This window comes from Rana temporaria, chromosome 5, assembly GCF_905171775.1.
Source record: "Rana temporaria chromosome 5, aRanTem1.1, whole genome shotgun sequence".
Lineage (NCBI taxonomy): Eukaryota > Metazoa > Chordata > Amphibia > Anura > Ranidae > Rana > Rana temporaria.
In genome coordinates this window covers 103,256,518-103,268,572 of record NC_053493.1, presented here as the reverse complement: position 1 = coordinate 103,268,572, position 12,055 = coordinate 103,256,518, and the positions used below count along the sequence as shown (strand labels likewise).

Genomic DNA, 12,055 nt, shown 5'->3' with positions numbered 1-12,055 from the left:
CTTGACACTGTTTACTCCTGTGCCACTCTTCTCTATACCACCCTATCCAATAGACATGAACCCAGCCATACACACCTTAAAACTGGGTAAGATCCCTATGTTTATTCCAGTTCCACTGGACAGTGATGTATGGAGAATGCTGGCAATGTAGCTAAAAATTATTCTAATAAACTGCTATTTTTCTTTTTTGTGTAAAGTGTCTGGAAAAAGTGTCCATACCCTTTGACGTTTTCCACATTTTGTCATTAAACAATGAAAAACGTAATGTATGTATTTTGTGTAATAGACCAACACAAAGTGGCACATAATTGTGAAGTTGAAGGAAAATGATAAATGCTTTTAATTTTTGTTTTACAAATATCTGAAATGTGTGACGTGCATTTGTATTCGGCCCCTTTACTTTGATACTCCTAACTAAAATCTAGTGGAATCAATTGCCTTCAGAAGTCACCTAATTAGTAAATAGAGTCCACCTGTGTGTAATTTAATCTTAGCATAAATACAGCTGTTCTGTGAAGCCCTTAGAGGTTTGTTAGAGAACCTTAGTGAACAAACGGTATCATGAACGCCAATGAACACACCAGACAGGTCAGGGATAAAGTTGTGGAAAAGTTAAAAGCCGGATTAGGCTATAAAAAAATATCCCAAACTTTGAACATCTAACAAAACACTGTTCAATCCATCATCCGAAAATGCAAAGAGTATGGCACAACTGAAAAACCTACCAAGACATGGCTGTCCACCTAAGCTGACAGGCTGGGCAAGGAGAACATTATTCAGAGAAGCAGTCAAGAGGCCCATGGTAAGTCTAGAGGAGCTGCAGAGATCCACAGCTCAGGTGGGAGAATCTATCCACAGGACAACTATTAAGCCTCGTACACACGCACAGTTTTCTCAGCAAAAAAACTGCTGGCAGAGCTTTCTTGCCGAGTAAACCGTGCGTGTGTACGAGGCTTCAAGGTTTCTAGTCAAGAAAACTGCCCAGAATCTAGACGAGAAAAATAGAAAACCTGTTCTTTATTTTCTCGTCGTGAAATTCTCAGCAGGGTTTTCCTGCCGAGAAACCCGAGCGTGTGTATACTTACCTCTCCATGGAAACCTGTGCATGCTCGAAATGACTTAGACGCATGCGTGGTAGCTTCCAAGGCATAGGTAGGGTGTAGCAAGATGGCGGCGACAGCATCGAATGTGATGAGCGCTTGCTCGTCGTAGTCGATGACGTCACCGCGTTCGTGCCATTCAAAAGAACGACGGTTCTTTTGAATGGCCCGTGTGTACACTCGGCTGGCAAGAGAATCTTGCCAAGAATCTCGTCAGGAAAAACTAAGTTTGTTTCTTCATAAATCCACAGAATGTAAGTCATTATTCCTAAAACTCTGAATTATATATTTTTTCTCTTTGCAGGATAAAGACGCAAAGATCTCAACTTTACCATTTGCAAGACCTCAAGACATTGGACCTTCTATTGCTATTGTGACAAAGGTCAACAATATTCAAGACTACCTGCTGAAGAAACATGACATAGAACTATTTATGCACCTCAACAGACTGGAAATTGCCCCTCAAATTTATGGATTGTGAGTACATGAAAAATTTAATGTGGTTATAAATTTTAACAATGTGTGTACAGTGATTGTACCAAACTCTGTTCTATACTCTGTGCACCTAAATCTTTGGAAAAAGGTAAATAATATCACCCCCCATTTGCTACCCAAAAAATTAAATAAAGACCATTATAAATCTTGCTTAAAGCGGATCTCCCACGCCAGATACGTTTTTTTCTGAATGGCTATTTAAAACTTAAATTACCGTAATTTCTGCAACTGACGTGTCCTGTCTCCGCCGGCCGCTCCGCTGCTTTACAGTGTGAAATAACAACTTATATTCCCCCTTCCGGTTTAGGCACCATTTTAACTGTGGGCATAAGCCCACAGCCGGCACTTCCTTTTCCGGTGGATGCTGATGTCCCAGCATCCACCGCTCGATCTTGCGCATGCGTGCAAGTAACGGGGACCAGCGGCTTTGGCGTAATGGAGATTTTTGTAAAGCCTGCCTTCCAGCCTTTGTTTACATCGTGCGTCACTTCCTCTTCCTCGAAATCGCGCGATATCTCGTCTAACATGGGAAGAATACGATCTGAAGGGAGCTATGACACGAGCTCCCAGAAGACACTGCACGGGACAGGAAACAAAGAGAAACCCGAGCAAAAACCTGAGGAAGGCAGACCGGAAGCCCATCAAGTTCAATGGTACTGTAAATCTTATTTTAATTGTAAATATCGGTTTCAGCATTCTTTAGGAGCAGTATTATTTATGCGATCTTGTTTAATTTTGGGTGGAGATCCGCTTTAATGTTTACAATATGGAGCAATGCCTCCTGTGTGTCCAGGCCAGGAGCAGCTTCTGTGTGAAGCAGAAGCACTGATTGGCTAAAACAACAGGAAAAGTACAACCACTACTCTCTTTTACTGTGATTGGTGGACTGATACTAGACCACTCATATGCTCAAATGTCATTGACAGATATCACAAAATGTATATACATGTGAAATTACAGCTTGCAGTCCTGGTATAACGTTTATGGTGCCTTATGATTGGAATGTATTTATTGTAGCTTGTAGTAGTTAGTCACATTCAACTGGATTTGTTCCAGAATATATATCTTTCATAGCTTATGCAGGCCACTTCTTCAGTTTTAGTGTCATGAAAATACCCCAGCATTTATATCCACGCAGGTAGACTTGTTATTTATTACTAGCCAAAGGGTCCTAAACCTGACATTGCACAGCCATTGATCTTTCTAATAAAAGATTGGTGTACAAGTGTGCAAAAGTAAATATGAATCTATAGCTCCCTGTTGCTGGGGAAAAAAATTGTGGACAGTCCTGAAAAATGCAACCAAAGCAATCAGTTCATCCTCTTAAAAAGATCTGCTAAAGTTAGGGAGGAGCTACAGACATATGAAAGTTCCCTGATCAGTAGGAATTGCTGGACTTGAATATACTTGAATATACTCTGATATAGACACCTTAATTCATTACTCGGTCTTGTATTAAGGAATAAGCAGGCCTGAATTACCAAAAAAACAACCAAGGAGTTAACCAGAAGGGGTAGCTCCCTTCTGTCAGATTTGTCCCTCAGCATTTAAGAGGTAGAGTCACAGCCACTAGATCTGCACTGTGATAGCTTGAACAATGGCTCGCAGAACCAAAACCCACCTTACATGATACAGACTTTGTACAAAAATATTACAGCCAGAGTTTATTCTTAAAAATGCTGCTCCCCTCCTCTAACCTATCCGGTACATCAGGCCCTCCAAGCCATGTCACGTGACCCTCCATTTTTATCAGCCCTCGCCCTCCACTCACCACTATCACTTGTTAACACACAAGCCTTCTGCATTTACAAGGACAGCTTTGCTCTCTGCATATTGTGGCACTCACAGATCCCTGCGTGCACTCACAGTGGGGCACAGCAGGGACAGATGCCGACCAATGATCTCCCTGCAAGGTGGAGCCACCTACAATAGTACACTGGTACTAAAGCTAGACCGTGTAGGTGTGATGCAAGGAATCTTTAGAGAGGGGCAGTGGGGAGATGATGTCAGCTGTTGGGAGAGATGTGTGCAGACTTGGGGAATGGGAGAGAGTAATGAAGAGGTCAGAGCCGAGGAGGAAAGGTGTAAGTGAGATGTGGACAGACCTAAACCTAACCCTCCATGTAGTGTACTTCTTAACCCTGCACTTCATACACATTGCGTACCCTGAATTCTGCACTCTGTACACATTGCACACCCTGAATTCTGTAAACAGTGCATTCTGAACTCTGCACTCTGTACACAGCGCACCCCTAAGCCCTGCACACCAAGCACCCCTGAACTCTGCAGTTATTACTTAAAGAGGAAGTAAACTCCCCTTGTGGTTTTGTACTTATAGGTAAGCCTATAATAAGGCTTACCTAGAGGTACTGTAAATATCTACTGTAGATATTTACTGTATACTGCACCATTGGCGCATGCGATCTGAAGAAACGGTCGTTTGTGCCATTTCTTTAGGGCCTGTGATGTCATTGTGGCTCTGACCAATCACAGCGCCGGAGCCCGCAAACCCAGGAGTAACTCCAGGAAACATGTTGGCTGTGTCAGCGGTGTGCGGGCGCCTCTGCGGGGCTTTGTTCTAAGGTAAGCCAGTAGCGCCGTGGAGGGACCCCAGAAGAGGAGGATCGGAGCCACTCTGTGCAAAACCAGCTGCACAGATGAGGCAAGTATAACATGTTTGTTATTTTAAAAGAAAAAAAAAAAGGGAACATTTAGTGTCCCCTTAAGTTTTTACTAAAATCAGTTATAATTGCATGCAGAGGAAATTATTCAGAATGATAAAGAGTATATACACAGTCTTACAGATACAACCTGCCCTTTGAGGGCAACCATAATGCTGATACACCCCGAGATGCAATTGAGTTTGACACCTCTGCTGTATGGCCTGTATAAAAAAAAGAGCAGTGTACATATCTTTTTTTAATGCTCACAAGATCCAGCAGCGACAGCTTTCCTCTGGGCCAATATTTATGATAGCATAACGATTTCAAGGGCATAGAGACAGCGGGTCTAACACAACAAAGTCCCCCCTATTGGCTGATGGTACCCCTTTTAATATTACAGTAGGTGTTTGTGATATTGTGCTTTTAGCACGACAGCGTCGCGCTGATACTCGGCGACAGGGTGCCGAGATCTCGCCGACATCTCACACTCACTGGAATAGTGACAGCACATTCCAGCAAGCGCGTCATAGAAGCGACGGGAGATCCGACTTGGATTCCCGCCAATTCTACACGTGTGCGGCGTTTGTTATGAATCCTGAAGGGGAAGTCCCCGCCGGATTTTAAATAAAAATCCGGCATGGGTCCCCCCTCAGGAGCATACCGGGCCCTTAGGTCTGTTATGGGTTGTAAGGAGAGCCCCCCTACGCCGGAAAAAACGGCGTAGGGGGTCCCCCTACAATCCATACCAGACCCGTATCCAAAGCACGCTACCCGGCCAGCCAGGAAGGGAGTGGGGACGAGCGAGCGCCCCCCCCCCCCCTCCTGAGCCGTACCAGGCTGCATGCCCTCAACATGGGGGGGTTGGGTGCTCTGGGGCAGGGGGGCGCACTGCGGCCCCCCCCACCTCAGAGCACCCTGTCCCCATGTTGATGAGGACAGGGCCCCTTCCCGACAACCCTGGCCGTTGGTTGTCGGGGTATGCGGGCGGGAGGCTTATCGGAATCTGGGAGCCCCCTTTAATAAGGGGGCCCCCAGATACCGGCCCCCCACCCTAAGTGAATGAGTATGGGGTACATCGTACCCCTACCCATTCACCTGCAAGAAAAGTGGTAAAAACACAAATAAACCACACAGTGTATTAAAATATTTTATTTTTCTGCTCCGGAGGCCGCCCCCTGTCTTCTTTATTAGCTCTTTTACCAGGGGGGGCTTCTTCTTTGACGTCTTCGGGTGGGTGGGAGCCGCCGTCTGGTTCTCTTCCACCGCCGGGGGGGGGTGGCTTTTAAAAAAGCCCCCACCCCCCCGGCGGGTTTCCTCCGGCGTCTTCGGCGGGGCTCTTCTTCTTCCGCTATCCCGACGGGTCTTCTCAACTCTCCGGGGTTCTCCTTCTGTCTTCGCCGCTCTCCGTTGTTGACTCGTCGCACCCCGGTTCTTCGTCTCGCTGTCCGGTGTCTTCTTCCGTGATGTACGTCTTCTCCTTCCGTGCTGTGATGAGTTCTTCTTCCGTGCTGTGACGTCATGTTCTTCACTTCTCTCCTTCTCCCGATGTTGCCACGCCGGTCCTCCTCGCTGAAATGACGGATGCGCGCCTTGCATCGGACCTATATAGGCCTCACAGTCCCATCATGCTCTGTACCTACCCATGTGATACCTACCACGTGGGTAGGTATCACATGGGTAGGTACAGAGCATGATGGGACTGTGAGGCCTATATAGGTCCGATGCAAGGCGCGCATCCGTCATTTCAGCGAGGAGGACCGGCGTGGCAACATCGGGAGAAGGAGAGAAGTGAAGAACATGACGTCACAGCACGGAAGAAGAACTCATCACAGCACGGAAGGAGAAGACGTACATCACGGAAGAAGACACCGGACAGCGAGACGAAGAACCGGGGTGCGACGAGTCAACAACGGAGAGCGGCGAAGACAGAAGGAGAACCCCGGAGAGTTGAGAAGACCCGTCGGGATAGCGGAAGAAGAAGAGCCCCGCCGAAGACGCCGGAGGAAACCCGCCGGGGGGGTGGGGGCTTTTTTAAAAGCCACCCCCCCCCGGCGGTGGAAGAGAACCAGACGGCGGCCCCCACCCACCCGAAGACGTCAAAGAAGAAGCCCCCCCTGGTAAAAGAGCTAATAAAGAAGACAGGGGGCGGCCTCCGGAGCAGAAAAATAAAATATTTTAATACACTGTGTGGTTTATTTGTGTTTTTACCACTTTTCTTGCAGGTGAATGGGTAGGGGTACGATGTACCCCATACTCATTCACTTAGGGTGGGGGGCCGGTATCTGGGGGCCCCCTTATTAAAGGGGGCTCCCAGATTCCGATAAGCCTCCCGCCCGCATACCCCGACAACCAACGGCCAGGGTTGTCGGGAAGGGGCCCTGTCCTCATCAACATGGGGACAGGGTGCTCTGAGGTGGGGGGGGCCGCAGTGCGCCCCCCTGCCCCAGAGCACCCAACCCCCCCATGTTGAGGGCATGCAGCCTGGTACGGCTCAGGAGGGGGGGGGGGCGCTCGCTCGTCCCCACTCCCTTCCTGGCTGGCCGGGTAGCGTGCTTTGGATACGGGTCTGGTATGGATTGTAGGGGGACCCCCTACGCCGTTTTTTCCGGCGTAGGGGGGCTCTCCTTACAACCCATAACAGACCTAAGGGCCCGGTATGCTCCTGAGGGGGGACCCATGCCGGATTTTTATTTAAAATCCGGCGGGGACTTCCCCTTCAGGATTCATAACAAACGCCGCACACGTGTAGAATTGGCGGGAATCCAAGTCGGATCTCCCGTCGCTTCTATGACGGCTCTGTATCCATCGCGGCAAGCCAGCTCGGCGCTGGCTCCCGCGATGGGGCTCGTAGGTGCTCAATCTCGCTGAGAAAGAGAGCGAGATTGACACAAAATCGGGTTCACCTACTGTACTTCACCCCACCTCGTATTCCAGCTTGTTTAAATACCTTGATAAATGTATGGTAATTTTGAGTCTTAATGCAAATTTGAATTTGAAATCAACCTCTATGAATGTTTAGCTGGAAAAAGAGACTCTCTGGTTAGTTCGTCTTATTTTCACCTAAAGCTGGACTTTTTCTAAACTTATCTTCAGACCTGATGTCCTATTGGAAACTTGGAGCTACATTTTTAGTAGGTACTGTAAAAAGGGCTGATGCTATAACTGCTTATAAAGTGTTAACAAGAGTTTAGCTTCAATTTGTTAGTGTATCTAAATCTGCTAGTGCATCTACACTATATTCCTACCAGACTGACAATGCAATCATCCAAAGGTGAACCCTGTTCTCCCTCATCCAGAGTGTAGGCACGGTAATACAGGAGGTATGTTACTGGCCAGATCACCAGGTGAAAATGGGAAAAAGGTCGTAAAAAAAAAACCTGAATGCTGCCAGCACGTATAAGGATTTCTACACTGCAATATATTTCATTTTTGGTTTTGAGTTTATTACCACTTTGGCAATATATCTGTCACTTGGTCCACTTAAAAAACAGAGTGAGCAAAGACAATTCTTTTTCCCTATCTGATTTAGGGGGTCAGCTAATTTACATATCAGCCCACCTCCCGGCTCAGACAGAATTCATATTTTAAATATGCACCATTTAGTTTTTAGTAGCTACAGAAAACCTTATCCAGAATTTTACTTAGAGCCTGTTTTTTTCATAGACATTTCACTAATATTAGCAAGAGGTACAGAAGAACGTTTGGCTTGCCTGTAATAGTCATAGATATCCCTACTGTAAAATAATATACCCTGCCCAAGTTATATGCCAGTATGATTTATTACTAGGTCCTTAGTGCTCCTTAATGGATATTATTGGAAAAAATATTAAGTCTGCTATTAATGGTGTGGACCTAATGCAAATGTAAGAGCTGCTTAATTTCTGCAAGGAGATTGCATAAACCTTTTGAAAGTTTTACATTCTGCTGCTGCTCATTAAGCCATCTAGGTATTGTGCTTGCGTTTTTTCTTTTTATTATTTATGTATTAAGACCTAGAATGTTGCACAATACAACAGTATAGCAAAATTATGGTATACATACTGTACTGTAATCATGGCATGCCTCATAGGCATGCGCACAAGGTGTGCCTGGGCACACCCTAATCACCCACATGCATTAGCATTATCCAGGAACAGCACCAGGTGGGTGGTTTTGGGTGCCAATGGCCAGTGTAAATGTGCCATATATTAAAGACTAGGTTCAACAGTAGGAACACAATACACCCGTACTTAGGGTGTAATGTAATATGCTCCCAATCAACTGTCTCCCACCACCAGAGCCTCCTTTCTGTGACAGCAGGTACCGTTCATGTGTGTTTGAGATTTGGAGTCCACACCCTAATGCAATAGGCTACGCACTTCTCTGGCATGCCTATCAATAATACAAGCAGTGCCAATCCTGACCTCCCTGAGGCCCTAAGCAAAATTCTGCTAAGGGGCCCTCTACCTGACCCGTGAGGACAGACCCTAGTACAGAAGCGCGCACACGAGTGACGCCACTGCGCTATGACACGAGAGAGAGGCGGGGCCCTACGCAGCTTGCGTAGTCAGAGTATAGGGAAGATCTGCCCTGGTTGGACACCCGTTAAGTGACACTTTTCTGGTTACTAGTCTATACATGAATACATAGAACACATTTATTAGCACACTTCACGTCTGATCGGTCCCCCTCTATGGTACTAAAGTAAAGGTAGAAAGGCACTAACTATGGGACAGTCCGGTGATGAGCTCTCTCCTCTTTTCCTCCTCTGTGCTCCGCTCTGTCCCGCAGTCAGGAGCTGAGAGGAATCCTGGCACTCTACACCCCGCTCTGTGCCGTACACTCTCTGTACAGTCTCCGAAACAAACACAGCACCGCCCCTGACAAGACATGTGTGGAGGGGATACCGAGCTGTGAGGGCGACACGACACTTCTTCCACACGTTCCTAGGTGATACGGCAGACCCTAGTACAGAAGCGCGCACATGAGTGACGTCACCACGCCTGTGACACTAATTGACGAGCTATGACATGAGGGAGAGGCGGGGCCCTATGCAGCCTGCGTAGTCCGCATATAGGGCGGATCAGCCCTGAATAAAAGGAAAATATATTCCATTTATTTAGGAGTGATTCATAAAACATAGTATCAGAAAAATCCTGAACATGGCTTTTGTGGTTCCTGGAACAGTATTAATGATACTTTGTAAGTAAGAAAGAGAGTTGGATTGTATATCAGCAGAGGGCTCCCAGGCACAGTTTTAAATTGGGCATGGGGAAGGAGAGAGTAAAGGGCACATAGGAAGTGGTGTCGCATATGCGTCTGGCAGAGTTGGGGGGTTTGGGATGGGACAGTGATTGGGCTTAGTATGGGTCAAGGGTAAAGATACTTCAGGACAGATTTAAGGGAACTGGTAAAAAAGGGGGGCTGGGGGTGTTTAAGAGGGTTTGGTGCATTGGTGATGATATTACTAGGGAGGAAAGTGATGGGAAAGCAGGTTCCCCTTGGGTGTGTGGTGGGGGGGCAATAGGAATCGGTGGTCTTTATGCGTTAGACCTTTGCCCTCATCTGGGAGTCCAGCACAGGCACAGTGGTGTAGTGAGTAGCACTTTCGCCTAGCAGCAAAAGGGTCGCTGGTTCGAATCCCGACCACAACACCATCTGCCTGGAGTTTGCATGTTCTCCCTGTGCCTGCGTGGGTTTCCTCTGGGTACTCCGGTTTCCTCCCACACTCCAAAGACATGCTGGTAGGTAAATTGGATCTTGTCCAAATTGGCCCAGTATATTTATGTATATCTGCGTGTATGACTGTGTGTCCCAAGCGTGTCACGATCCTACGGGGTAAAATGACCGCACCAGCCAAGCAGACACTGGCTGGAAAAAGCGCCCAGAGGCATTTCAGTTCGCATGAGTAGCGCTATACAAGTCATTCATTCATTCATTCATTCAATAGAGCGGCATGTTGCAGATTTGTTTTAAGAAGAACGAAAAGGGTCTTGCATATGTCTGATTTCCTCAACTTTATTTAACCACATAGACTGAAGGTGGCATGGGGTCACGCCATTTCAATGGAATACAAGATTAGAAGCTGCAAAAAGCCTGATAAAGATTGCCTATTTTTAGCACTTCATTATCATGTAGTCCTTTCTTCCCCAGCCTTATTAAGCCCAGTACACACAGGCCCAATATTGTCCAGTTCAATAGAAACCGTCCAACATTCAGCCCCTGTATACGATCCGATCAGTACTGAGAGCGCTGGGCCGTGTGTTTAGGCAGGCCGTTCCCCTGTCAGAAAACAATAGCTCAGTGGGGACATCGCTGTACTAATATTGGATTCAATGGATTGTCAATACAGGATCTCCTCCCGAGCTGTTCAGTCTGCTGGGTTGAATAAAAAAAATAATAAAAAAAATGACACAAATCTATCCCCTATTTTGTAGAAGCTATGAGCTAGATTCACGTAGCTCGGCGTACCTTTTGGCCGGCGTAGCGCATCTCATATGCGCTACGCCGGCATAAATCTGGGAGCCCAGAACGGTATTCAGCAAGATCTGGCGCCGTACGTTGCGCAGGCGTAGGGTAAATAGGCAGGCGTAAGCCCGCCTAATTTAAATGTGTAAGGTAGTGGGCGTGTTGTATACAAAGTAGCCGTGACCCCATGTACATTTTTTCACGAACGAACGGCGCATGCTCAGAGTCACGTCGCATATACTCCCTAAGATACGTCAGCTCAATGCTTTCGACGTGAACGTAACCTACGCACAGCCCCATTCACGTACCACTTACGTAAACAACGTAAAATTTGACGGCTGTTCCGACGTCCATACTTTAACATTGTCTGCGCCTCATATAGCAGGGATAACGTTACGCTGGACGTAAGCCTTACGTAAACGGCGTAGCGGGTGCAAGTACGTTCGTGAATCGGCATATCTAGGTCATTTACATATTCTATGCGTAAATCTACGGAAGCGTCCCTAGTGGCCAGCGTAAATATGCACCCTAGATACGATGGCGTACTAACACTTACGTCGGTCGGAGGAAGCTATAATTCAGGCGTATCTAGCTACCAGAATGGCACGCATAGATACAACGGCGCATCTTTCTACTTACGCGGGGTATCTATAGATACGCCGACGTAAACCTATGCTGAATCTAGCTCTATGACTTTTGTGCAAACAAATCAATATACGCTTATTGCGATTTTTGTTTTACCAAAAATATGTAGACGAATTCATATCGGCCTAAGGTGAGGAAAAAAAATAGGGATATTTATTATAGCAAAAAGTACAAAATATTGTGGTCTTTTTTTGTTTATAGCCCAAAAATAAAAACCACAGAGGTGATCAAATACCACCAAAAGAAAGCTATTTGTGGAAAAAGGGACGTAAATTTTGTTTGGGTACAGCGTCACACGACCGTGCAATTGTCAGTTAATGCAACGCAGTGCAAAAAATGGCCTGGTCATTGAGCAGACAAATCTCCCGGGGCTGAAGTTTTTAAAGTGATTGTAAACAGTCACCTTATAAAATAACCCATTTAGTTTAAAATAGAAATGAAAAGCAAAACATTGTTGTATAGATATAAAAATAAATGTTTCCCTTTTTTGATCACATTCCTTCTGTTCATAGCTGCATAAGACCTGGGGGAGGAGAAGTAGCCGTACACTAAGCTTCCCACCAGTAAAAGGCTGTGCAGGGGGTGTCAGGACAAGTCTGATCATTGGAGGAGAACATGCTGAGTTCCCAACATAACTAGAGAACTGACCATTGTGTGCTGTCCTCATTAGTGTGGTCAGTTTTTAATAGTAAAGCAGAGGAACTA

At 46.4% G+C, this 12,055-nt stretch overlaps 1 protein-coding gene across 5 annotated transcripts in view; it reads left to right on the top strand.

The window, feature by feature from the left end:
• TBC1D5 (TBC1 domain family member 5) overlaps positions 1-12,055 on the top strand; it is a 723,038-nt gene that overhangs the window by 459,322 nt on the left and 251,661 nt on the right. For all 5 annotated transcript variants that reach the window (XM_040352961.1, XM_040352959.1, XM_040352957.1 and 2 more), the window contains one exon: positions 1,405-1,577. In XM_040352961.1, the coding sequence (XP_040208895.1) occupies positions 1,405-1,577 (173 nt within the window). The remainder of the gene's footprint in view (positions 1-1,404; positions 1,578-12,055) is intronic.